The sequence below is a fragment of the Stegostoma tigrinum genome, chromosome 6 (assembly GCF_030684315.1).
Source record: "Stegostoma tigrinum isolate sSteTig4 chromosome 6, sSteTig4.hap1, whole genome shotgun sequence".
Taxonomy (NCBI): domain Eukaryota; kingdom Metazoa; phylum Chordata; class Chondrichthyes; order Orectolobiformes; family Stegostomatidae; genus Stegostoma; species Stegostoma tigrinum.
In genome coordinates this window covers 67,004,100-67,031,818 of record NC_081359.1, presented here as the reverse complement: position 1 = coordinate 67,031,818, position 27,719 = coordinate 67,004,100, and the positions used below count along the sequence as shown (strand labels likewise).

At 41.1% G+C, this 27,719-nt stretch overlaps 2 protein-coding genes across 9 annotated transcripts in view; one reads left to right on the top strand and one right to left on the bottom strand.

Moving 5' to 3' along the window:
* dync2h1 (dynein cytoplasmic 2 heavy chain 1) overlaps window positions 1-21,316 on the bottom strand; it is a 541,347-nt gene extending 520,031 nt beyond the window's left edge. The window contains exons 1-3 of one of the 2 annotated variants that reach the window (XM_059646623.1): window positions 20,500-21,316; window positions 12,495-12,700; window positions 3,944-4,114 (exon numbers count right to left, since the gene is read on the bottom strand). In XM_059646623.1, the coding sequence (XP_059502606.1) occupies window positions 3,944-4,114; window positions 12,495-12,689 (366 nt within the window). In that variant the 5' untranslated portion in view covers window positions 12,690-12,700; window positions 20,500-21,316. The remainder of the gene's footprint in view (window positions 1-3,943; window positions 4,115-12,494; window positions 12,701-20,499) is intronic. The other variant, XM_059646624.1, reaches the window with a different exon arrangement.
* Window positions 21,317-21,638: 322 nt separating this feature from the next.
* dcun1d5 (DCN1, defective in cullin neddylation 1, domain containing 5 (S. cerevisiae)) overlaps window positions 21,639-27,719 on the top strand; it is a 28,303-nt gene continuing 22,222 nt past the window's right edge. For 6 of the 7 annotated variants that reach the window (XR_007247828.2, XR_007247827.2, XR_007247829.2 and 3 more), the window contains exons 1-2: window positions 21,639-21,752; window positions 22,893-22,951. The gene's annotated coding sequence lies outside the window, so the exon portion shown is untranslated. Of the gene's footprint in view, window positions 21,753-22,045; window positions 22,269-22,892; window positions 22,952-27,719 lie in introns of those variants that run through there. The other variant, XM_048533624.2, reaches the window with a different exon arrangement.

Below are 27,719 nucleotides of genomic sequence, written 5' to 3'. Positions count from 1 at the left end.
ATTAACAAAGCTAGTATTAAGTTTGTAGTATCTCTTTGAAAAGAATATCCAAACAATTCCATTCCAAAATTCTTCACCTATAAATCTATTTTAAGAATATAATGAATTAATTTTCATAAAGACTAAACAATTATGTATCACTGACAATCATCAGTTAGCTATCAAAATATATCAAGATTAACTAAAATCGTACATTTTAATGACCTACTAAAATTTTGAAGCACCAGGCAAAAAGATAGAATCCAGATAATGTCCTCTTGTCCATATGAGATGTATTTTTAATGACATCTTGCATTATAAGGGGATTAAGCAATGACAGACTCCAATTACACTATTGCTTTGTCTAAGCAATTTGTTCAGGCTGTTTGCAGATAGGCTGCTATCGGATGAACAAAAAAAAGTGCAATTCACTTGGCTAGAGGCTGCTGATTTGTTTGTGGAGTTGTGACCAGTTGTAGATGACAATGTCCATCTGCCTGATGACAACAATCTCATTTGCTCCTGGGAACCTGAACAGCTTGTGGGTATGCTCAATACCGGCAGAAACCCTCAGACTGCTGCAAGGGGGAGGGGTGTGCCTTTCTCACTAGTAAAATATCCCAAATCTAAAGCAGTTTATGATCCCTCACCAGTTGGAAGAAGCTAGGGCCTTAAACTAGTTTAAAAAAAGAGACTTGGAAGTTAGTATATTAAGGACAGACGAGTAATTTCAGAGAGAATAGAGCCCCTTTAAGATCAGCAAGGCTGCCAATGTCTGGAACTGCAGGAGATGGGGTGGATTCTAAATGAGCATTTTGCATCAGTGTTTACTGTGGAGAAGGATAGGGAAACTAGAGAATTTGAGGAATAAACAGCAACATCTTGCAAATGTCCAGATTACAGAGGAAGTAGTGTTGGCTGACTTAAAATGGATGAAGGTGGATAAATCACTGGCACCTGATCAGGTGTGCCCTAGAACTTGATGGAAATCTAGGAACGTTAATGCTGGGCGTCTTGCCGAGATATTTGTATCATTGATTGCCACAGAAAAGGTGCTGCAGGACTGGAGGTTGGCCAATGTGGTGCCACTATTTAAGATGGTAAGGAAAAGCCACGGAACTATAGGCTGGTAAGCCTGACATCGGTAGTGGGCAAGTTGTTGGAGGGAATCCTGAGGGACAGGATTTTCATGCATTTGGAAAGGCAAGGACTGATTAGAGATGGTCAACATGGCTTTGTGTGTGGAAAATCATGTCTCACTAACTTCAGCGAGTTTTTTGAAGAAGCAACGAACGGACTTCATGAAGGCACAGCAGTGGACATTATCTATATGGACTTCAGAAAGGTGTTAAAAACGGTTCTGCATGGTGGACTGGTTAACAAGGTTTGATCGCATGGAATACAGGGAGAACTAACCATTTGGATACAGAACTGGCTTGAAGGTGGGAGACAGAGCGTGGCGGTGGAGGGGTACTTTTTAAACTGGAGGCCTGTGACCAGAGGTGTGTCACAATGTTCGGCGCTAGGTCCACTGCTTTTTGTCCTTTACATAAATGATATGAACATAGGAGTATGGTTAGTAAGTTTGCAATGACCGCCATAGTTGGTGGGGAAATGGGCAGCAAAGAATGATACCTCAGATCAGATGGGCCAACGAGCCAAGGAGTGGCAGATGGAGTTTAATTTAGATAAATGTGAGATATTGCATTTTGAAAAGGCAAATCAGAGTAGTACTAATGTATTTGATGGTAAGATCCTGGGGAGTGCTGCTGAACAAAGGGACCTTGGAGTGCAGGTTCATAGTTCTGCAAATGGAGTCACAGGTAGATAGGATGGTGAAGAAGGTATTTGGTATGCTTGCCTTTATTAGTCAGTGTATTGACTATAGGAGTTAGGAGGTCATGTTGCAGGATATTAGTTAGGCCACTTTTGAAATAATGCATGCAATTCCGGTCTCCCTGCATCAGTATCCCTTAAGAGTCCTGGCATAACTACCCAGGAAAACAGTTGATGGACAATTTATCCTGCATTCAGAATCCTAAGAAAAGGCTATGGCTGATTAAAATAATAATGATACTGGGTAATTATACAACTGAGTCGGATGTGAAGGGTCTTCCACCTGAAGATCACATTGAAAGAATTAGGAGAATAGGTGCGTTTTCCTTGTCTGATTAAGGTTGGAAATAGGGTTTCCAGTCTAATAGGAACACCTGAATTATTTACCCAGGCCAAGAGTAACATGCATACGGGACAGACTGCAAAGGTTGTGGAAGTGGGTGGAAAGAGTTGTATATTTAGGAAGATCCACATGAGGATTTGCAAAGATGTTCCTATAATTTAGTGTCAATGTCCCCAGTAACATGACTGCCAATTAAGAACTAGTCCAGGAAGACTACTTCAGCAGTAGCTGGAGATTCTAGATGAAGTAGGCTCAAAACCACAAAATCTTTGCTACTGATCACATTTATCCAAATGTATTAAGTCAACAAAGGGATACGATCTTACAAGGTGCTATAAGGGAGCTGATTACTAGTGAGGTCCTGTTTGGTTTGAAACAAATCATTGTGATATCACTTTGCAAAAGGTATCAATATGGAGCCAGGCAAAAACACATTTGTATCGATACCAAGCAAAGTGGTCAAATTTATTATCTTGATAACATGAAGACTATATGCATGACTTGGTAAAATTAATATTCACCATAGTTTACGAAGGCTAACCTGTGACATTTTCAAGGAAGTGCAGGTTCATTGTTCTGAAAGTGGAGTTCCTGGTAGACAGGACAGTGAAGAAGGCGTTTAGTATCGAGCCTTTATTGATCAGTGTATTGAGTACAGGAGTTAGAAGGTCATGTTGCGGCTGTACAGGACATTGGTTAGGCCGCTTTTGGAATACTGCATGCAATTCTAGTCTCCCTGCTATAGGAAGGATTTTGTGAAACTTGAAAGGGTTCATAAAAGAGTTACAAGGACATTGCCAGGGATGGAGGGTTTGAGCTAAAGGAAGAGGCTGAATAGGCAGGGGCTATTTTCCCTGAGCGTCAGAGGCTGAGCAGTGACCTTACAGAGATTTATAAGATTATGAAGGGCATGGATAGGGTGAATAGTCAAGGCATTTTCCCTGGAGTGGGGGAGTCCAAAACTAGATGGTATAGATTTAAGGTGAGAGGGGAAAGATTTAAAAGGAGCCCAAGGGGCAGGGTTTTCAGGCAGACGGTGGTGCATGTATAGAATCAGTTGCCAAAGGAAGTGGTGGAGGTTGGCAGAATTACAACATTGAAAAGGCATCTGGATGTATAAATGAATAGGAAGGGGTGAGAGGGATATGGGCCAAATGCTGGCAAATGGGGCTAGATTAATTTAGGATATCTGGTCAGCATGGACGAGTTGGACTGAAGGGCTTGTTTCCATGCTGTATGGCTCTATGACTCTAATTGACTGTGCCTCCTCCAAAGAAATGAAAAGCACCTGAAGAAGGGAGATTGAAGAATAGAAAGAAGAATAGAAAATCTTAGCAAGCAAAAGGATTACTTCACCAAGCCCTGTGAACTGGAGTCATTGACCTCTTCTCCAGTTATTTGTCTCTCTCCACCTCAAGTTTTTCTCTGTCTGTATGCATGTAGAAAGAGTTTAGAGTTGTTAGTTTTAACTAGTAGTGTTTATGTCATCAGTTCATAGTTAATTACCCATGGTTAGAATTTATTTGTTGGTAGTAAACGGTTGTTTTTGTTGAGCATGGAAACCTGGTCCACATATCCTACTAATCTGGATCTCACAGGTAAAATGACAAAATCTTTATCTTTTACGAAAACTCCAAGAATAGCAGGGCTTGATTTCCATTGTGCTACCCCAGTATGTCATGACCATAAACGAAACTAAAAATCATAACTTATTCCATTAATTTTGTTTTGAAACAGGCATGAGATCAAAATAAGTGTCTGTTCAAAAGAAGATGGAATACTCACCTTCAAAAGTACTGGTGCAAATATTTGACGAATTGCTTGATAAAGAGCAATTATAGGTGAATCCAGCATAGATGACACAAGTATATTGGTGTGTAAGTTATCCTCAGTAATGACATCTGGGCGCATCTTAAAGAACACCAGTATTTTGTCTTTTTTGTCACCTGGTACAACCTACAATTGAAAGAAGTTACATTTTAAAATTAATGAAAGCAAGATGCAGGAATATTGAGTTACTAAACAGGTACCAACACTACAGAATATTGTCCTTAGAATTACAGCCCTTTTTATCTTCTTTGCATATGCAGTACTTACAATTTTGATTTTTTTTCCTATATGGCTTGAATACTGATTAGAATTCTACATAGCGTGGGCTGAAATTTTCAAGCCAATTAAATGATGTAGAGGCAACACTGAAGAAGCTTAAGGACATCTTTGGCACCCCCTCCATCTCCTTCACTATTTCTTGTCTTCATCACCAAAGCACAATGACATCAGTGTCTACCATCTACAGATACACCATAGCAAGAAGGCTCTTTCAGCAGCACCTTGCAAACCCACAACATTTACCATCTACAAGGACAAGGACAGCAGATGCATGCAAATTGCACCATCTCTCCAAGTTCTCTCCAAGTCACACACCTACTGACTTAAGTCATTAGTACAGATCTTTTACTGTCACTAGGTTCACCTTTTCTAACAGTGATAGGCTATGTCTGAACTCTAAGGATTTCAGCAGTTCAAGAAATGAAAGAAAAGGACAAGCGATACATTTTGGCCATGTCAGCAATGCCCATGACCTAAGAACAATGTTTTTTTTGAGTCATGACGCAAAAAAGTGTCCAAATTGGGGGCCTGACCTCTTCCCATAGTTCCAGCGTGTTGGCTGCAGCAGGGAGCTTAATAGGTCAAATGCCTTCTGGGAAGCCAATCATGTAACACAAAAGTGGCCAATTACGTCCATTTCCTACTCCTACAGGAAATAAGCTCTAGCATCCTCTAGGTAAAGGGGCAACCTTGCTTTATAGTTACTCCATGGCAACAGCAACACCATGCACAGAAATTTCCTGAGATCAGCAAGATTCTTTGCCTATCCCTGGTTTTCTCAAAATCCTCACCACTTCTTTGAAATGCCTTCATTCTGGAGCAACTAGTCCTCAGATTGGGCCAGAAACTTCAGCAAGAGTTGTGCTGCCATCCTCCACTGGATGATGGCACGGATTGTGACCTCTTAATCAATTGCTGAAAAAAATACCATCCCACAGTCTCACTACCCTCCAAGGTAGGTCAACTCCCATTTTTAACCCAAGTGGGGACACTTCAAGAACCCATTAAATTCAGCCCAATGTTCTCCAATATGGTGATCTGTTTGGGATTTTACAGATTTTATTGCAAACTAAATGGTTTTCTTTTTACAATACCAGTGTTGTTGAAAACAAATATAAATACTGTGAAACAGAAGTGGATACCTCGGATACTATTTCTATGTAGCAGCTCTCCTTGCTGAACTATCAGGTTGAATTTTATCAGAAATTGGCCAAGTGTCAATTTTTGTGTATATCATGGAGGGTTTCTCTCCTTGAAACCTTGCAAGTTTCCTCACACTACCTTTCCTGGCTTCATTACCTACACTGCATGGGAAATTGGCACTCCACTTACCAAAAAAGGAACCTTCAATTCCTAGTGGACTGGGTTGGGTGTAGTTGCTGCCCATGGTGCATGGCCAGAGATGTTCGTGAGATTACCGAAAGGAGCATAATAATGCTGGAGATGTCAGATTACCATTCTAACTTTCATATTGGGAATTGTCCCTAGCTAGTTTCCATACTTCAACTTTCCAAATATTGATTGGAAACTTTTTAGTTGCAATAGTTTAGATGGAGCAGATTTTGTCCAGTGTGTTCTGATAGTCAGCATGGATTTGTGAGGGGTAGATCATGCCTTACAAACCTTATTGAATTCTTTGAAGAGGTGACCAAACATGTGGATGAAGGTAGAGCAGTGGATGTGGTATACATGGATTTAAGTAAGGCGTTTGATACGGTTCCCCATGGTAGGCTCAGGCAGAAGGTAAAGAGGCATGGGATAGGGGCAATGTGGCAGATTGGATTCAGAATTGGCTGACTCTTAGAAGACAAAGGGTGGTAGTGGACAGAAAATATTCAACATGGTGCTCAGTTACGAGTGGTGTACCACAAATATCTGTTCTGGGTCCTCTTCTATTTGTGATTTTTGTAAATGATTTGGATGAAGGAGTGTAAGGGTGCATTAGTAAGTCTGCGGTCGATACGAAGGTGGGTCTAGTTGTGGATAGTGCAGAGGGCTGTTCTATGTTACAAAGGCGCATTGATCGGATGCAGAGCTGGGCTGAGAAGTGGCAGATGGAGTTTAACACTGAAAAGTGTGAAGTGATTTATTTTGGAAGGACAAACTTGAAAGCAGAATACAGGGTTAACAGAAAGATTCTTGGCAGTGTGGAGGAGCTGAGGGATCTTAGGGTTCATGTCCACAGTTCCCTGAAAGCTTCCACCCAAGTGGATAGAGTTGTTAAGAAGGCTTATGGTGTGTTAGATTTCATTAATATAAGGATTGAGTTCAAGAGCCGTGAAGTTATGCTCCAGCTATACAAAAGCCTGGTTTGGCCACATCTGGAGTATTGAGTCCAGTTCTGATCGCCCCATTGCAGAAAAGATGTGGAAGCATTGGAAAAGGTGCAAAGGAGATTTACCAGGATGCTGCCTGGAATGGAGGGAAGGTCTTAGGAGGCAAGGTTGAGAGAGATAGGGCTTTTCCCTTTAGAGCGATGAAAGATGAGAGATGTCTTGATAGTGGTGTACAAAATGATCAGAGGTATAGATAGAGTGGACAGCCAGAGACGTTTTCCTAGGGTGAAGGTTGCTATTATGAAGGGACATAGTTTAAAATGAGTGGAGGTAGATATAGGGGAGACATCAGAGGTAGGTTCCTTACTCAGAGTGGTCGGGACGTGGAATACATTGCCGGAGAGGGTAGTGGAGTCGGCCTCATTAGGCGCACTTAAGCGGCTATTGGATAGGCATATGGTTGATACAATAAGGTAGGCGTAGAGATCAGATAGACCTTAGGATTAGGGTAAAAGTTTGGCACAACATCGTGGGCCAAAAGGCCTGTACTGTTCTATGTTCTATACAATGTGCATGAGAATAGGAAACAGCCTATGAATGAGGCGAGATGACACACAAATGAGGATGTTATTGGGCACAAAGGGCTATGACTGCTCACAAGCAAGGATCTCATTTCATAAGAAGGTTGACTCTTAGTCAGGGACTCAGAGAAAACAGCAAAAACCTAAGAACAATCCTCAACTGTGGGGTAAAAACAAAAAAAAACTGCAGGCACTGTTAATCAGGAACAAAAACAGAAGTTGCTGGAAATGCTCAATAGTTCTGAGGAAGGGTCACTGGACCAGAAACATTAACTCTGATTTTTTTCTTCACAGATGCTGCCAGACCTACTGAGCATTTCCAGCCATTTCTATTTTTGTTCCTGGACCGTGGGGTCCCCGGTCATGGATCTAGAGAACAGGAATACCCTCCAGTCCTGAGCCTGATCACCTCTGTTTGCTGTTAACATTCTGTGTAATGAGTAAAGCTTGTACATTCATCATAACTCAAATAAATACTGCTGTACGACTGATGTTGCCTCCAAGTATTTATCTAATTATTATCATTTCACTTTGTAGAGATAAATATTAATTAAATGTTCAATCATAACTAGAAAACACAGGATCCAGTTTGGCAGGTTATAGAACATAGAACATAGAACATTACAGCACAGTACAGGCCCTTCGGCCTTCGATGTTGTGCTGACCTGTCATACCAATCTCAAGCCCATCTAACCTACACTATTCCACGTCGGTCCATATGCTTCTCCAATGACGACTTAAATGTACCTGAAGTTGGCGAATCTACTACAATTGCAGGCAAAGCGTTCCATTTCCTTACTACTCTGAGTAAAGAAACTACCTCTGACATCTGTCCTATATCTTTCACCCCTCAATTTAAAGCTATGCCCCCTCATGCTCTTGTTGAAGAAAGATTGCTACAGTACATATTTTAAATGCTACATACTGTTACCACTGAGTGTTGGTGGTGGGTAGAATATTTAAATAAGGATGCATCATCCTAAATGGCATCAAGTTCCTTGAATGCTGTTGGAGCTGCATTCGGCAATTGTGCATTACTTCATTACATTTCTCGTTATGTGCCTGTTAGTCGTAGTAGTGTGGACAGACTCTGAGTCAGAAGGCAACACACTCACCACAAAACTCCCAATCTTTGACATGTTCCTGAAGACAGTATTTAATTGACTGGTTTTGTTAAGTTTTGATGTTTGGGGATTCAGCAAAAGCAATACCACTGAATGTTAAAGGAAGATGGTTAGGCTCTTCTTGTTGGAAATGGGAATTGTTTGGTGCAAACTTTATTTGCAACTTCTCAGTAGAAGCCTTAATACTGTCCAAATTTTGCTACATGCCAACAGGCTATCACACTGAGGAGCTATGAATGGGACGGAGTACTGTGCAATCATAAGCAAACATCCCTTCTTCTGACTGAAATATTTTAAACTTGAGTGTAAAAAAAATTACCCAAAAGTAAGGATTGAGATTTTATGATAATTTTAATATGAATTTTACAGCATAAAGAAAATAACAACTAAGAAATTTGGGCCTTCTTCAAAATTATCTGATTAATTGATTGGAAAAGAGTTACAATGTATGCTTTTATGGAAACCTTTCATGACCTCAGATCCCAAAGCACAACCAAATAAATATCTTTATAAGCAGTCAATATTGTAATGTTTGGAAACACAGTAGTGAAATTTGCACACAACGTTCCACAAACAGAAATGAACAGGTAGACTGTTTCGAATATTGTTGCATGAAGAATGAATAGTGGCCAGTACACTTGTTCCCACTACATGGGAAGGTGAAATTTGAAACAAATAGATTAGCCATGATCTTACTGAATGAGAGGCCAAATAGTCTACTACTGCTTGTTGTAGATGTTTATCTATGATACCAGATGAAAAAGATGATGTTGGAAGAACAAATATTCAACATGACAACCGGAAAAACATATTTTGATTCTCAAACTGTTTCCAATGTGGTTATTTCCATTAAAATCCAAGATAGCATTCAAGAGGTCTAGATATGAACATGAAGGGAATATAGAACTAATATTTTTTGGAAGTACAATAAAGAACAACAGGTGGTGAAAAATTATTGTCTACGTCACCAGTCTACAGGTCTACTAAAATCATTGCTCCATTACTTTAGAGGTTCCCAAGTTCCTTTCAAAGGTTGTCCCATCAGCTTTTAAGATGCGAGTTCTAGATTTCCCCCTCTTTACCTCTGTCTCTTTCTCCCCACATAATACAACACACCATGCAATGTTTTACATAGATTGTTCTTATATCAAAGATCTTAACATGCAGTGGCAAGTCCCTGTCTCTGAGACAGAAGTTCTGGGTTCAAGTCCCACTCCAGAGCTAATTGCCAAAGAAGGAGCATCCATTATATGGTTTAAAAAGTTGAGAATAAACTTGTAAGTCTTTCCAATGCATGGTAATGGCAGTTATCAACAGAAAGAAACTGAAGTCTATACCAGCAGTATCTGCAGCTCCTGGCTACAACTTGCAAACAAAAATACATGTTGCTATGTCAGCTCAAACTCATTGGGGTACCAATTCACTGGGATGGCTGATTAGGATCAGAATAATACCAATGGTACCAGTTCAGTCTCCTTTGCAGCTGGGGCAGATCGAGGACCTTTGTCTTACCCATGATGGAGGTCGCAATATTGTTGGTCAGACCTGCCTTTCAAAGAAGTAGTAAAATTCACAGAACAGGTTCAGTTACAGGGCCTCTACCTTCTTCCTTGTCAAATCATAAGTAATAACAACTCACTATAGCTACGCAAAGCTGGAACTGTGTGTTGATTAATAGTTTCAATATTGTGTTGTATGCTTCCTTCTCCCAAGCAATCCTATAAAGGCCCCTTTCTCACACTGCAGCTTCATTTCCATCTCCCCTACTGCCCTCTTCAACTACACCTCTCCCCTGAATTCCACTTTCTGTTCCATAGATTCATTCCCCACTTAATTCTAGATCACACAACATGATTTTTGGCCTAATCTCAACAACATTGTGAATGATTTCTCCTGCTTATATGCTGTCCTTCTTTTCAAAGCAATGTAATCAATAAATTTCGACAAATAGCTAGTCCTCTTCTTAGCTGCCGTGACCTTTACAACTACATAATATTTAATAAATATTGAAAATACTAGATACTTAGCATGTCTAGCATTATCTACTGAAAGAGAAATGCTAGTTAAGGGGATAACCTCACTTTTATCCACATTATACTTCATCATAGACTCAGAGACAGTTGTACAGCATGAAAACAGACCCTTCGATTAACCTCTTCTGCGCCTGCTCACGCAAGCCATCCCCGACTTTTACACAGTTGTTGCTATTTTCAGTGATTTAAATATCCAGCAAAGACAGCTGTTGTTTATATACTTACCCTCGAAAGGAGTTGTCAAAGTGAGAGGTTAGGATGCCAGGGCACCAAGTATGAAGGGGCCAGGAACCTGATGGAGCCTCTAGGTATACAGGGATGGGTGGGATCGAATATGGCAGATTGGGGGTGGTGGTGGTGGTCACAGGCAGGGAAGAAGACTGCGTTCAGTGGCAGAGTGTGTATGTTCTCAGGGTGTCTATTTTGTAGCGGTTGTTAAGTCAGGATCAGTTTAATAGTTAACAACGAATCAGTGTACGTTTTCAATAACCTAACTTTTCTTGGGTAAATACTTACTCAAATGTGGCAGAATCCTTCTAATTCGCCAATTTAAAATCAATAGATTTGAAAGGACTCATTTCTAGAGAAAGTGCCCATCAGAATCTTCAAATTCTTGGGTAATTCCCTTGAAGTCTGCTGTAAGAATCAGGAATTCTGCAAGGTCCCGATGCATAACTTACATCAATGCCTTAGAAATGGCTACCTGGTGGGACAATAGTTAGCATTGTTAGCTCACAGCACCAAAAACCCAAGTTTGATTCTAGACTGGGTGACTGTCTGTGTGGAATTTGCATATTCTTCCTGTGTCTGCTTCGGTGTCTTCTAGTGCTCCAGCTTCCTCCCACAGTCCAAAGATGTACAGGCTAGATAGATTAGTCACGAGAAATGGAGGGATGCAGCAGTGGAGTGGGTCTGGGTGGGATGCTATTTGAAGGGTCAATGCAGATTCAATGGGCTGAACGGCCTCTTTCTGCACTTTAGGGATTCTATGAGTAGATCTCTATTCTGTAAGAAAATCCAGGTCATAACGTCCTTTGATTTTTTTTAAACCAACATTTATACAAAAGAACATTGCGACAGCAATCAGATCTGTGTCTTTACAGAAGGCAGCCCTGCATTCATACTGTTTCACAGTGTCCCAATTATCTAAATATACCATTAAGAGACACAAGAGAGAACAGAAACGAAGAAGGGAACAAACAGCAGATTATTTTTTCAGTTTTGTTGAGCAAGTAACCCTTCCACTTCCAAGTTACTAGAAACAGGACAAATGAATAGTGAAGGATCAGTACTTTTAAGATCAACCTGTTCCAGGATTTTACACCATGTATCTGGAGCAGGTGGGACTTGAACGCCGGCGCCCTGGCCAGAGGTAGGAATACAACCACTTCTCCATAACAGCCTTCTGGTCAGTTAAAAAATATCTTGAATCAGCCTGTTCAGATGTGTTTTTTTCGCTCTGGATCAGGCCTTCTGACTCAAAAGTAAGGATACGACCACTGCATCAAAAGCCTTTTGCAACACCTATCTAACGTCATTGTGGCTCATTCTTCATTGCTCAAACAGCAGCCTCATGAATGACACTTATCTTCCCAGGACTAAAACAAGAACACAATTCAATGTTCTAAAAATATACAACTTCAATTAAACATATCTGTGGTTGAGTTGTCAGCATACTGGGCATCTCAATCAGAAACAATTACCTTATACAGTTACCAGAATATTATCCCATTCAGATCCAAAATGGAAACATTCACTGTTGTCTTAAAGAAAGCACAATGAATAATAGAATTTAATGTAAAAAGAAAGCCTAACTTAAAAACAGTCAGCTTGGATTCCTAATAAAATGTGTTTCACATACAATATAAATGCTGGGAAAAAAAGACACTCATTAGATTTTATCCAATCAAGCAGTAGCAAGTGAAATGTAGGACACGTTACACGCACAGAAATGCTGTTTTCCCCTTCGGTGACAATGTGTTTTGCTCAGGCTCTGAAGAACATGCTATGCTGCTACACTATGTTTTTTAAGAATACATACTTTAACATCCTAACATTGTGGTTACCGATACAACACCAAAATATATGGAAATTTTATTTTGAGTACTTTTGCATTGGAATCAATTTACTCTCCTTATATCCATCATAATTTTTGCTATCCATGTACATACAAATCAATTCAATCTTTGATTAATGGGGAAAAAAATGTATACCTTGTTACATATAAGCAGCTGGTCCACAGATTTCTGTAACGAAATAACAAACACATTGCCATCATCCAGAAAATTGTTCAATTCCCTTCTGCTTTCCAGAGATGAAATGAGAGAATCTGAAGGTGAAAAGCCAAAATAATTTCCTGCTGTTCTGAGAATGAAGCTCTTTCTTGGATCTTCTAGACTGGCAGGCATGATGCCTTCTCCTAAAACAGAAAATATTTTGTTTTTGTTTTAAATCAAGTCACAATATCACAATTTTACATACAAACGTATCCACTGGACCAGAACATAACAGATCTCAAATGTCTATAAAGTTCCATAGCTGCTGGATTTTATAGTTTGAACAAAATAATACTTAAATATCACTGTACTGCTAAATGGAGACCCCAAACAATATTAAAAATCCTGTTTTAACATTGTATGGCCTATGTGACGTGGATATAAACAGAGTATATGCGAAGAAATTTTACAGGGATCATTGAGGATCAATGTGTTTATTGGATTCAAGGAAGTCCTTCAAGCAGCACTTGGCCAAACTTCGGACTGTATCCTTCAGAACAGGCAAAAACGCTACCTGCTAGGTCAGGACACAACTATACTGTAGAAAGAGAAAAATGGTTGGCTAACTACTGGATAACGAAAGGATTCTGAACTTACAGTATTTAGAACTTAAGTTGCAGCAATTATTCAACTAGTTAATGTTGAACAAGATTGCAGCACCACTGAGCAAGAAACTATAGAATAAAGTGCCCTTCAACCAAGGGAGTGAAGACAGTGACTGTTTACACATTGTTTATTATACCATGTAGGGAGTGGCTGGCACATGCCTTAAAAAAATTGATAAAAACTTGAAGCAGATAAAGATAAAAGATGCTAAGGAGCCAACAGGGTGACAAGATTAATTCTGGAATTCTCATGCCATGAACCAGAGCAGACAAGATGGCTTCTGTGCTGTAGCTTTTTATGCAGTGGGTCAAAGCCCCCTATATTATCAGTGAAAAAAAATTTGATCAGAGACAACTGATTCAGAACACTAATGTGTGTCCAGGATAAGTCCATTCCAATGTTTTTACGTTGTAAGCTACATTATTTCAGTTTCTCTTACACGGTGATGTAGATCGCTGTTATAAAAGATGCTAACGTGGCATAATCTCCACTATGCCATTAACTACAGATGAAGCATTTCTCAAAGAGTTGATGAATAAAACTTAACAGGCAAATTAACTAAAGTCATTCATACGTAATTCTTAACGGATAGTTGAATAAAAACAATTGTAGGCTTCTAGGTGATCATTACCCTTCCATCTTTTCACTATTGTTACATTAAATATAGAAGTTGGAAGAAGGAAAGCAACAAAATAGGTGACAAAAAAACATTTAGAGCTGTCTACATGACACTCAGAACCAGTATACTGAATAGCAAAAGTAAACGGTATACATATTAATCAGTTTCTAAGAAAGTTCAATCTAATTTGAGTAGAAAATCTAAGCCTAACAATTCACATTGGTTTCACTTTTTGCTTTGGTTCACTTTATTGATGAGACAATTCAAGTCTTAAAATCAAATATTTAGTTTTGAACACTGAGTGATGCCAAAAGAAGGCTCAACAAATACACTTTGTTCAACTAATTCCTGATATGGAAATTTTCAATAAGTTTTGATGGAATTCGCCAAATAAAAATCAAGCTCAAAGTATACTTCTAGTATTTAACACAACATAAAATTATAGATTCTCAAAGGAAACATTCATTTTCCTTCACAGCTTTGACAAACTTATAATTTAAATACATACCAACAATACACATCATGTAACTGACAAAAGTTACTGGAAACTAATGCCTGACAAAAGTCAAAAGCAGCAGATGACCGCATTTAATTAATTATTAAAAAATGAGTCCAAATTACCGCAGATGCTGGACCACTGAAAGAAAAGCAGAAAATGCTGGAAGAATTCAGATGTGGCAAGATCCGTGGAGAAAGAAACAATTAACATTTCAGGCTGATAACATCAGGACCGCAGATCAGAATTCCAGATCACCAATGGACATGCTGAACTTTCAATTTTAATATCTGTTTCTTTTAAAAACAGATACAGCGAAGCTGGCTGAGGATGTAAATTCAGTGGCTGTCAGGAGAGCAATTCTTGAATGGCACATCTGTACAGAGTTAGAAAATCTTCAAATGAACTGAAAGGCTACAGGGACAAGAAGCTAACTATCTAACCCCTCTCAGCAGGAGGCCATTGTGTGGATTAATACGGTGCAGAGAACAACTTTAATCACAGCCATAAAATACAACTGCACTGCAGGTAAAAGTAAGGGACAGGGCTATCTCTCTGACAGCTGCCATATAATCATCGTAGAAAGAAACTGGCAACATCTACTGTGATAATGGGAACTGCAGATGCTGGAGAATCCAAGATAACAAAGTGTGAAGCTGGATGAACACAGCAGGCCAAGCAGCATCTCAGGAGCACAAAAGCTGACATTTTGGGTCTAGACCCTTCATCTGATAAAGGGTCTAGGCCCGAAATGCCAGCTTTTGTGCTCCTGAGATGCTGCTTGGCCTGCTGTGTTCATCCAGCTTCACACTTTGTTATCTTGGCAACATCTACTGAAATGACTACATTATTCTACAACCTACTCTTCACAAGTTCTTCATTACACTTGGAAAAGCATGACTTTGTGCAGGACAGGTCACATCTTACTAACTTGATTGAATTTTTCAAGGAAGTGGATGAAGGTGATCGATGAGGGCAGAGCAGTGGTTGTAGTGAACATGGATTTTAGTAAGGCTTTCAACAAGGTCCCTCATGGTAAGCTCATGCAGAAGATTGAGATACATGAGATCCACAGAGGGTTGTGGCAGAAAGGTGCTTTTCAGGCTGGAAGTCCAGGACTAGTGGTGTTCCGCAGTACTGGGGCGTCTGCTGTTCATGATACACATAAATGACTTGGATGAAAACGTAGATGGGTGAGTTAGTAAGTTTGCAGACGAAACAAAGATCAATTGCTTTGTGGATAGTGTAGAAGGTTTGTCACAGTATACAGCGGGATACAGATCAGTTGCAGATATGGAGGAGAAATGGTAGATGGTGTTTAATCCAGATAAGTGTGAGGCGTTGCACTTTGGGAAATCAAATATTAAGGAAAAGTATACAGTTAATGGCAGGACGCTGACCAGCATTGATGTACAGTGGGATCTTGGGGTTCAAGTCTATAGCTCCTTGAAAGTGGCCACACAAGTAAATAGGGTACTAAAGAAGGTGCATGGCATGCTTGCCTTTATTGGTCAGGCAACAGTGTGCAAGAGTCAAGATTTCATGTTACAGCTTTAGAAGACTTTGGTTGGGCAACACTTGAGTACTGCGTTCAATTATGATCACCCATCACAGGAAGAATGTGGAGGCTTTGGAGAGGGTGCAGAAGAGGTTTACCAGGATGCTGCCTGGATTAGAGGGTATGAGCTATAAAAGAGAGGCTAGAAAACCTCAGATTGTTTTCTCTAGAGCAGCTGAGGTGGAGGGAAGACTTGATAGAAGTCTGTAAAATTATGAGATGCATAGATAGGGTTGATTGTCAGAATCTTCTTCCCCAGTGTTGAAATGTCTAATATTAGGGAGCATGCATTTAAGGTGACGGGGGGAAAGTTCAAAGGAGATATGAAGGGCAAGCTTGTTTTGCACAGAAAGGGGCAGAAGTCTGAAACGTGATGCCAGGGCATTTAGATAAGCACAAGAAGCACAATGGAGGGATATGGACCAAGGGCAGGCAGAAGGGATTAGTTTAATTTGGTGTCATGATTGGCACAACTTTGTGGGCCGAAGGGCCCATTCCTGTGCTGTACTATTACATAACCTGTGTACTTAAAGACTGATCTTTGATTTTTCATTTTTTTCCCTTGGACTTACATATTCTTAATTGTTATGACTTCTCATGATTAGTAACTAATATATTCATGATTTTGTTAAATTAAGAAGCTTGGTTCAATCAGCTCCTTTTAAAACAAATTCATTTGGTCTGGGAGAGAAGTGTCCATAGGGGAAGGGATCCTATTTAATTTATCTTTGTTGTGACCAATCAAGAGGGGTGGTCGAGTGAATAAACAAGGAGGCCAGTTCATTTTACCTTACTCAGCAGCTCAATGATTTGGGGCATCCTCCCTGTAACCATACAAATATGGAAGCTTCACTCAGGTCTGGTTGTATTCATGACCTATTACATTTATGATTACCATAAATTAAACTCTCACTCTGTTTCTCCCTCCAAAAATGCTGCCAGAACTGTTGAGTATGTCTTTTATACCCATAATTGCTCTCACACACAACTGAGTGACTTACACTGATGTTTTTCTGCTTTTCCCCTCCTTCAACTACCACCATTAATCATTCATGTAACCAATTAAATGTTTATAAGCAAAGCCCATTATGGGCAATGCAAACCATCAAAAGTGAGGGGAGGGAGGGAAAAAGCAAAGCAACGAAATGAAAATGGAGTTGGAAGGGGAAATAAAGCACAGTGTCCCTGCAGTGCCGCCTCTATCTAAAGGCATCGTAAACATTGGTGAGTACTGCATACTCCCTCTCCAGGAACACCCAATTTTCTGTTTTTACATTTTTAACTACTATCCACCACTAATAAAAACACCCAAGCCAATTCAATATTTACATGCAAAGCCCATTACAGGCAAGGCAAACCATCTAAAATGAAGAGAGAGTATGGAGAGAGGAAAAGGACTAAATTGAAATAAAGTCAGAGGAAGACATAAAGTACTGTGTCACCACATGCCCACCTCTCTCTAAAGGCATCGAGAGCGTTGATGGACATCCAATTTTCTGTTTTTACTTTTTCTTGAACTGGCATAAGTAGCTAAATATTGCTTATGTTCTTGCATCGTCCCAGTTCACCAAAATTTTCTAATTAGCTGCATTCCTCCTTCTGGCTAATTCCTATTCTATCTCCCAAATTTCAGCCACATTTTCATTCTCTTTGAAACAAGAAACCTTGTCTCTACAATTTAGATGAAGGTTTAGGTACATTTTTTAAATTTAATCTATTTTTCCCAATCAACCTGCTCAAAGTTGTTATTACACAACTATGGAGCAGGTGGGACTTGAGCTCAGACCCCTCCCTGGTCCAGGGGTAGGGATATTACCACGGCACCACAAGAGGCCTTCCCTATAGGTGTAATTTTGTTACCTGTGCCCAAGGATCTGTATTGTTTTTTCACTAAAAAGAGGGCCCAATTGTGCCCTATTCCCCCCAACAAATCACCTTTTTATTAAATTTTAATAGAGATAGAAAAAAGGACACCATTGTGAATAGATTTCATTCCTTCTTTCACCATCAGGAAAATACCCATGTAGCCAGTTGCATATTAACAAGCAAAGCCTGTTAAAGGCTATACTGAAATCAAAAAAGTGATGGGCGGGTGTTTAGGGACTGAAGGAGGGGGACATAAAGCACTCTATCTCCCACAGTGCCTAAAGTATTCAAGACCAATGATGCACTGTTATGGACCAGGCCAGATCACCTCAAAATATTTTAAGAAAGGATTCTAGAACCTAACTTTTTATTATTTTAAAGATAGATATGAAAAGCCATGTTCCAGTTGCGATATAACTGGTCAAACTATACGTTGTTAAGCCAACTACAATTGATTTAAACACTATTGTTAAAATAAAAACAAAAGAAAGAGTTAATCAAATAAATTAACTGTTGGAAAACTTTGCTAAATAATAGATACAGTAACTGGTACAAGTTAACTGTTCCAATATAGTGACATCCCAAAGACACACAACTTAGCAAAAAGGCAAATGCAGGCACGGATTCTCACATAAAATTCTCCACTCCCAGAGTTAAAATCATCAAGAGAAAATACAGAGATAGCAGCAGCCAGGAAACATTCACTGAAGTTCCCAACTCTATTGAGACCCCAAGAGCTTCCGATATTATTGAGAAAAAACCATAAATCTGGATCTGAGGGAACTGGCCATAGCCAGTCAGCCTGTCAAAAAAAAACACAACACCTCATAAATTGCTTACAGAAGTCATCTTCAGTAGCCAGCCTGCACCTCTACTTTACAATCTCTCATCAAAAAGAGAAAAGAACTTTTAAACTGACAGCATTGTCACATAGACATCCAATTTTCTGTTTTTCTAAATTTAACCTATTTTTCTAAATCAACCTGTTCCGAGATGTTACGACACAGATCTGGAGCAGGTGGGACTTGAACCCAGGCCTCATGGTTCAGGACTAAGGACTCTACCTCTTTTAGCACATTGTACCATATAATCACCACCTGTTCTTTGCTAAAGCAAAATCAATTTAATTTCCTATGCCAATCACTACAATATTGGCTCATTTTTCTCTTAAGATTCTTTTCTCCATTGACTTCCTTTATCAGAACAGTTCATGCTCAAACAATTCTGCATTTAAGTTTTTATTTTAACTCATTTCTCCTCAGTTTGAGAATTTTAAATCAATAGCCACTTGTCATTGGAGTTGTCAGGGGAAAAATATATTCCCTATTCAACTTAGCAAAACATAATGATTTAAATAATTCCTATTAAATCTTCCCATAAGCCTCTTTGTTCCTCTAGTCTGGAAATATTGTCATTATCTCACCTTTCTCACCCCCAGCATCACAGCAGTAAATTTAGAATATACACATATTCTACAATGATGAACTTAGATTATATAATTTCATTTGCATGTTTATGATAATTAGAATTCGACTAGCTTATTCTATATAACTTTATCTACCTCCAATTACATTCTCGGGTCCTTATACATCTAATCAGGTTGGACTCTATAGCCCTTTACAAGTTATCAGCTAGAATAAGTATTTATGCCTAACAAGAGTCATAGTGTCAGAGATGAAGAGCATGGAAACAGAGCCTTCAGTCCAACTCATCCACGCCAACTAGATATCCTAAATTAATCTATTCCTATTTGCCAGAATTTGGGCCATATCTGTCTAAACCCTTCCTGTTCATAAACCCATCCAGATGCCTTTTAAATGGTGTAACCGTAAATGTTGTAACCGTACCAGCCTCTACTACTTCCTTTGGCAGCTCATTCCAAACATACACCTCCCTCTCCATGTAGAAGTTGTCCCTTCAGTCCCTTTTCAATTATTCCCCTTTCACCTTAAAACTATGCCCTCTCATTTTGGACTCCCCTACCCTGGAGAAAAGGCCTTGTCTATTCACCCTATCCATGCTCCTCATGGTTTTATAAACTACGATAAAGGTTACCCTTCAGCCTCTAACCCTCCGAGGAAAATAGCCTCAGCCCAAATCCTCCAACCCTGGCAACATCCTTATAAATGTTTTCTGAACCCCTTCAAATTTCATAACATCCCTCCTGTAGCAATGAGACCAGACTTGAACACAGTTTTTTCAAAAGTAGCGTAACCAATGTCCTGCACAGCTGCAATATGCCATCCCAACTCCTACATTCAATGCACTGATCAATAAAAGTAAACATACCAAACACCCTAAATAAAAACCAAAAGAACTGTGGATGTTCTAAGTTAGGAACAAAATCAAAAGGTGCTGGAAAAGCTGAGCAAGTCTGGCAGCATCTGCATAGGAAAAAATCAGAGCTAACATTTCAGGTCCAGTCACTGGACCCGAAATGGAAGGTCACCAGACCCGAAACGTTAACTCTGATTTTTTTTTCTTCTGATGCTGCCAGACCTGCTCAGCTTTTCCTGCACCTTTGGTTTTTATACCGAACATCCACTTCACTATTCTGTCTAACTTCAACTCCACTTTCAAGGAACTATGAACCTGCACTCCAAGATCTCTTTTTCAGCAATGCTCTCCAGGACCTTACCACACGCTTAAGTCTCCTCAAACTTGTCCATTTTCATCCCTCATAAGAATGAGATGCTTCTGATACTTCAGACAAGTATTTATAATGACAGCAAGGTGGGAAGTGGGGGCACGAGATTTATAAAGAGATGGCAAAAAAATGCCTTCTGCTCAATCTCACCTTTGTTCTCGAAACTGTTGGTGGCTGTGAACTGTCACTTTTCTTATTCACTTTCTACTGAATAGCTATTTGCTTAAATTACGCCGAAGAGCCATCCAGCATCATATAGAAATCCCAGCAATCGGCCACAGGGCAAGTTTTCTCCCTGACGATTTCTATAGAAATGGAATGTGTGTCTGGGAGAAAGTCACATTAGTGATCAGTCAATTTCAACGATGTCCGGCCCTGGCCATCAGCTCCCAGAAACAACGGCCTTCGGTCACCAGGAACACTGCCGCGTTATCATGACTGTAGCTCACCGAATGTAGTGGACCTCCTCCCCTCTCCGGCCTGGTCTTGCCCGCTGGTCCGAGCCGGGCCGGGCCACCCACAGTCAGCACCTCCCGCGTTGTTGGCAACGCCGAGCGTCCCCGGTAACCCGACACGGCAACAGCCAGCCTTCCGGAAATGACGTACGCTGGAGGGGCGGCGAGTCGTCGCAACAAAAACCGCACAGGGTCTTCAAGAGCCCTCCTCCTGCCGGGAGAGGAGAAGCTGCAGTCGACTGCGGGGCGGTGCCTGCCCCTTTAAAGGAGGACTCAAGCCGTGAGAGTGACAGCCGCGTTCTCCACCCCCCCCCCCACACGTCCCTAAAAGCCCGGCAGGCCAGTCCACGCGAGTACACAAAAAGAACATCAATGGAAGGAGGGGGTTCAAAAATCATCACATTGTGTCGGCGACTAATCTCACAAATGTGCATTGCTTATTATAGAGACAATATTTAAGGCAAGGAGTGTTTGCGCGTTAAAAAGGAAATGCGGGGATTTGAACTTTAATGGAACAGTCTCAGCTGCAGGATCTCCCTCCGTCGGGTGGACGATCTGACCGCTCCATCTCTGCGAGCAATTTGGAGGGGGGATCTTTTAATACGGTGATTTATTGCTGTGTAGCAAAACAACTTTGGCTAAGAATTATTCCGTCACGTAAATTATTTCAAGGTGCACTGTACTTTATAAGTTTCACAAAGTCCGATCTTTTGCACTTTTGTCTCTGACATGGCTGATTCACTTTCCCTTCCCCCCACCCACGGCCAATCCAGCCACTACCCCAGCCATTCCCAGGACGCGGTATCTTGCTGACCCTTGACCCCGGTCGTCATTTAGCCCCGGAAGTACTCGCCGTGCCGGTCCCCTGAGCCGGAGAAGCTGAGGCGGCGGCAGTGGAGGAGAGCAGCCGGACGGAGTTGCTCGTACACCGCAGCCCTACAGCGGGAGGTGGGACTGTGCTGGGAATCCGTGTTCCCGTCTCATAAATCACGGCCTGGGGAAGACGGCGAGCGAACCCGGCTCTGCTCACTGCCTCCGAGCCGCCCCGTTGACGCGAGTGCCTGGGGGTAGAGCCAGGGATCCGGCTCCCTGCAGCATGCGCGGTCCTGGTGCTCTGTGAACCCCGGATCGCACGGGGCAGGGTTTGAGTGAAACCTCCCTCCGGGAGCTGATTCCTGGGGGAGGAGGTGGAGCAGTTGCCGGTGGTGGAGGCGGTTGGGGGGGGGGGGGGGTGTGGTGTGAGGGCTGTTTCTTTGTCAGGAGCGGTGAGGTACTGAACCAACCCGAAAATACTTGAAACTGGCCCAGATGAGATGCTGGAGGCGGCGGAGTTTTAACCCAACAGGAAATGGAGGGCTAGAAGATCAGCTCCACGACTAAACACACAGATCGAGAGAGCATATACCAACCCCTCCCCCAATCCCCAAGTCTAACGTCCTGGCGGCGACTCCGTGCGAAGTCTTGGTAACTTTGTTTTGCTTTTGATCGGAGTCCAAGTCATGCACTCAGTCGAGGACGACTAACGTTTTCTTTTGAACAGCTTTCACCGCGGTCGCGATGTGGTGAGGCATTTTTGAAGGGACAGGGCCTGGTGCAGTCCCCGCTCTGGCTGCAGCTCCTGCTGGCACCGGAGAGATTTTCAGGGCCGGTGGCTTCTCTTTTACAAACTGCGCAGTGTCTCCTCATCACCCGAATTGCGTAGAGAGTTAACCGCCTCGGTATTTTTTACAGTTTTCGAGGAAACTCATTTCAAACCTAGTTATCTCAGTTTGGTTTTGCAGGGCCAAATATAAATGTAATCTTCGGAAATCAGGTCTGGGAAAAGGTTGAGAAAAAATTGTTAAATCGCCCAGAATATTTTTGTTTACGTGATTAAATCCACATTTTGGGTCTTGCCATCTCTCTTCGTTATTTACGGTCAATTTGCAGTGCAAATAATGTGTCGGGGAAAAAAGAAGCCGTTCTTGAGTGGTATTTTCATATTTTGAATTGTATATCAGGAAAATGCTTCATGAGTTGTTGTAGCTTGTGCCTGAAGAATATCGACAGAAATATTATTTTGACGCTGTCGTCTTTACCGTTTTCTAGTGGGAGCCTAGCTCATTCTGGCAGACTTCCAACAGATCTCTCGGACGTTCAATCGGCTGGTAAGTATTAAGCTACCCACTTTGGTATTTTTGTTCCTCTTGACTGGGCCATGATTGTGTGAGGTTCTGATGTGAAAAAAGATCTCTTGAAATTGATCGAGCAGACCTTTGACATAACACATGATGCAGTTCTGTTCTCTACTAGCCTCCACACTTTTGATTTGTGCATTTCAGGATGTCGAAAATAAGGAATCTGCTGAATGAGTGATAATAGAAATCTTCTAGTCAGACTGTGCTTTAGAAAACAAATAGTAATGACTGTAGAATGTAATCTTAAATCGAATGTTCCGTCTCTAATTTTTCTTCATCCAGGTGTGGAATGAATTTTATGCAATGCCACTAGAAACACAAATTCAGTCTAACTGATATCTGACTTCAAACATGTTAATATGGTTGACAAGCCATGCACTTGTCAATGACTTGACAGCTTTAGCTGTCTCAAAGTTAAATGGGGGATAGGGTTAAGGTTAGCAATTGAGTATAGGGCTTTAGTGACACCACATCTGGAAGGTTGTGTACAGTTTTTCTCTTCATCTGAGGAAGGGTACTCTTGCAATGAAGGGAATGCAAAGATGGTTTACCAGACTGATTCCTGGGACAGTAAAGTTAAGATGCTAATTTATTGTGTGTGACCCTATCAAAAGCTTCCTGACAGTCCGGGCAAACCATATCTTAGCTTCATGCCAGTACCAACTTGTCCCATAAATAAGAAGTATTTGATTATCATTGGGAGATGCTGAGACAATGAACAATTAAATAAAACAATACAAAACAGGAGTAGGAATAGGCCATTCGGCCCTTCAAGCCTGTTCCACCATTCATTTTTCAGCTTGGCCCCTGCATTAATTGTACACATAGGATGAAGAAGCTTATAGAAACGAGATTAGGTTGATCCAAGCAGCCCCTGATTTGAGTCCCACAACTTTGATTTGACTCATTGCTGGTTAATTACTACGATATTTTCCCAATCCAGTCCTGTGGCACAACCTGTGCACCTGAAGCATCCTTGCTTCTTTAAGCCTAATCTATTACAGTGGCTCTTCAGCTTGTCTAGCTCCTTGCTTTCAGCCTTCTCGATAAGGGGCATAAAAAGTTAGAGGACAGAAGCAGATCCCTTGGTCCAACTTGTCCATGCTGAACAGACACCCCAATCTGACGTAGTCCCATTTCCCAGCATTTAGCTCATCTCCTTCTAAACACTTCCTATTCATATACCCATCCAGATGCCTTTTAAATGTTGTAATTGTACGTGTCTCCACCACTTCCTCTAGCAGTTCATTCCATATACTCACCACCCTCTGTGACAACGTTGCCGCTCGGATCGTTTTCACCTTCTCACTTTAAACTCATCCCCTCTAGTTTTTGGACTTTCCCACCTTAGGATAAGGACTGTGGCTAGTTACCCTACCCAAGTCGTTCACGCTTTTATAAACCTCTGAGGTCCCCCCTCAGCCTCTGATGCTCCAGGAAAAATAAAGCCCCAGCCTATTCAACCTCTTCCTATAACTGAAACTCTCCAGTCACTACAACATTCTTTTAAATCCCTTCTGCACCCATTCCAGTTTAACAAATTATTTCCTATAGAAGGCAGGTGTGTCAAATGCCTTCTTGACCACTGTGTCTCGCTGTGACTCCACTTTCAAGGAGTTATGCACACCTGCAGCTTTAGGTCTCTGTTTGGCAACATCCTCCAGGGCACTACCATTAATTGTGTAAATCCTGCCCTGTTTTGCCCTTCCAAAATATAGCACCTCACATTTAGCTAAATTAAACCAATCTGCTGCCACTAGGCCTATCAGGCCATCCGATCAAGGTCCTGTTGTGCTTCTGAGGTAATTTTCTTCACTGTCCACTATACCACCTACTTTGGTTTCATCTCAAACTTACTAACCATTCCTCCTATATATTTACATCTAATCATTTTATATAAATGACAAAAAGAAGTGGAACCAGCGAACCAGTGAATCCTTGTGGCACGCCGCTAGTCAAAGCTTCCAGTCTGAAAAGCAAACCATTACCCTTTTTAAACTCAAGACCTCCAACAGCTCTGAATGAAATAAAGTAAAGCCTACTGTACTCATTTGAAATAGAAGGTAAAGCTACCTCGAGTTTGTTAAACAAAAATAAAGACCCTATCTCTTTGGGAGGGGAACAGATATAAAGAAATGGACAAAAATGCTTTTTCCCTGACTCAGTTCCCAACAACCTGTTTTGGGGCAGGGACCAGAAGGGCCCCAAATAAATAAACTCAAACAAGTCATAAGGAATCAAAAACAATCCCCTCTCCTCTGCTCCTATCGAGTGCATCCAGGATTAGGACAACAATGGTTTAAAGTCTAGAGAAAATCCCTCTGATCATTTTAACTAAAAATAAAACTTCCCTCCTATTGAGCACATCTGGGACAGGAGCAGTGCAGGACAAAGCACCCTTCTGCTCCCACCCTGTCTCCTAACTTCAAGCCAATTTTGTATCTAATTGGCTAGTTCCCTGGATCCCGTGCAATCTAACCTTACTAATCAGTCTACCGTGTTGAATGCTTTACTGAAGTCCATATAAACGTTGCCTACCTCTGTCATCTTCAATCTTCTTTGAGTTTTTTTGAAGAGATGACAGTCAAGTTAATGAGACATGGTTTTCCACACTCAAAGCTATGTTGACTACCCCAATCAATTCTTGCCTTTCTAAAGTCCTATCCATCAAAATCCCGTCCAACAACATACCCATCATTGATGCCATGGAGCTGGATGAACACAGCTGGCCAAGCAGCATCTTAAGAGCACAAAAGCTAATGTTTCAGGCCTAGACCCTTCATCAGAAAAGGTGGAGGGGGAGATGTCAGGCTCACTGGTCTATAGTTCTCTGGTTTTTCCTTGCAGCCAATCTTAAATTATTGTACCATATTAGCCAACCTCCAGTCTCTGACACCTCACCAGTGGTTGTCGATGACACAAATATCTCAGCAAGGGGCCCAGCAGTCTGTTCCCTAGCTACCCATAGAGTTCTGGGAAGTGTCTGAAGAGGTCCCAAAGAATTATCTGCCTTTGTGTTTTAAGATGTCCTGGACCATCTCTTCTTTATTATCTACTCCTGTATTATGTACTCTTTTCACTGCATCCCCAACTTTCCTAGCTTTCATGTCCTTCTCTGCAGTAAATACTAACAGAAGATACTCATTTAATATCTCTGCCATCTCCTGCATGTCTACACGTAGACAGCCAAACCCGCTGGCTCGGCAAGCATGCCTACAACCTCGTAGACAGCCATATCTGCTCCTTCCTTTCAGTTCGTTGTATCACATTTTCCAATCAAAAGCTACTCTTTTTGTTCCCTAGTGTCTCCAGTGATCAGATCCCCCTGTGTCACATTGAAGCTGTAATCAAAGCTGGAAATTTTCAAGCCTGCAGTTGTGTACAGTCATCTTATCACAATATGCAGAATGTTCCAAATAACTTTGCAGCTGCTCACAGGTGCACTGTAGGGCACCCTAACCCTCTGGATTAGACTTTTAACATGTCTAATATTTTGAGGACACTGAGTGAATGCATTACTTGGTTAAAGTGTTGGTCTGTACAGATCTGGAAGATGCCAGATTAATTCCCTGGTTTCTACATCCCTTAATTTCGGCAAGTATGGGACTTTACGTTCAGTTTAACTGTGCCATAAGGGTTTGGGGAGGCATAATTAGATCAAGTTACCACTTTGGATGTGCCTACTCGTTAACTGAAAAGTGTGCATCTGGATGCTGATCATCATTAATGTCTGTCATTTTTAGACATGCCTATTCCAATATATTCCTGTAAAACCTCCATGTGCCCCTCTGTAAACCATAGGATATAGGAGCAGAATTAAGCCGTTTGGTTTGTTGAGTCCGCTCCATTGTTTGTTCATAGTTGATATGCTTTTCAAACCCGTTCTCCTACTTTGTCTCTGTAATCTTTGGACACCTTACTAATCAAAAACTTTTCTATCTCTGTCTCAATGACTTGGCTTCTACATCCTCCTGTGGCAATGAGTTCCACAGATTCACCACCCTCTGGCTAAAGAAAATCTTAATCATCTCAGTTCTAAAGGGCCATCACTTCACTCTGAGGCTGTGCCCTCAGACCCTAGTCTCCTACTAGTGGAAGCATCTCCATCTACTCTATCCAGGCCTCACAGTATTTTGTTAGTTTCAATCCGATTCCCCCTCATCCTTCTAAACGTGAGGTCATCCAGAGCTTCCCCTTGTCCTTACTTGCACCATGTCTGGCGTGTTATTATTTCTGTACTTGCTGATTTACGTTGACTCTCGCTTCAAGCAACACTTCAATTTTGAAACTCCCTTCCATATTTTCAAATATATCCATAGCCTTGACTCTTGTTAGCTCTGCAACTTCTTCCATCTCCACAAATCTCCTGAGGTATCTGCATTTATCTAATTCTGGTCTTGTGTGAGCATCCCAATTTACAATTGCTCCAGCATTGATGATCATTCTGTCGGCTATCTGGTTCTTAGCTGTGGAAGTCATTCCCTGACCCTTACTATCTCGTCATCTCCCTCTCCTCCGAGATCCTTCCTAAAGCTTCTCTCTTTGACCAAGCTTTTGGTCCATCTGTCCTAATATTGTATGTATTTGTAACTTTGAATTTGTTTTTAAAATGTCGGTGAAGCACCTTGAAGCATTTTATTATTATTAAGTACTATACAAATACAAGTTTGCTTACTGCCAGGATCAGGTTTATTGGAAAGATTATCTGGTTAATAAATCTTTGAACAATCACAAAGTA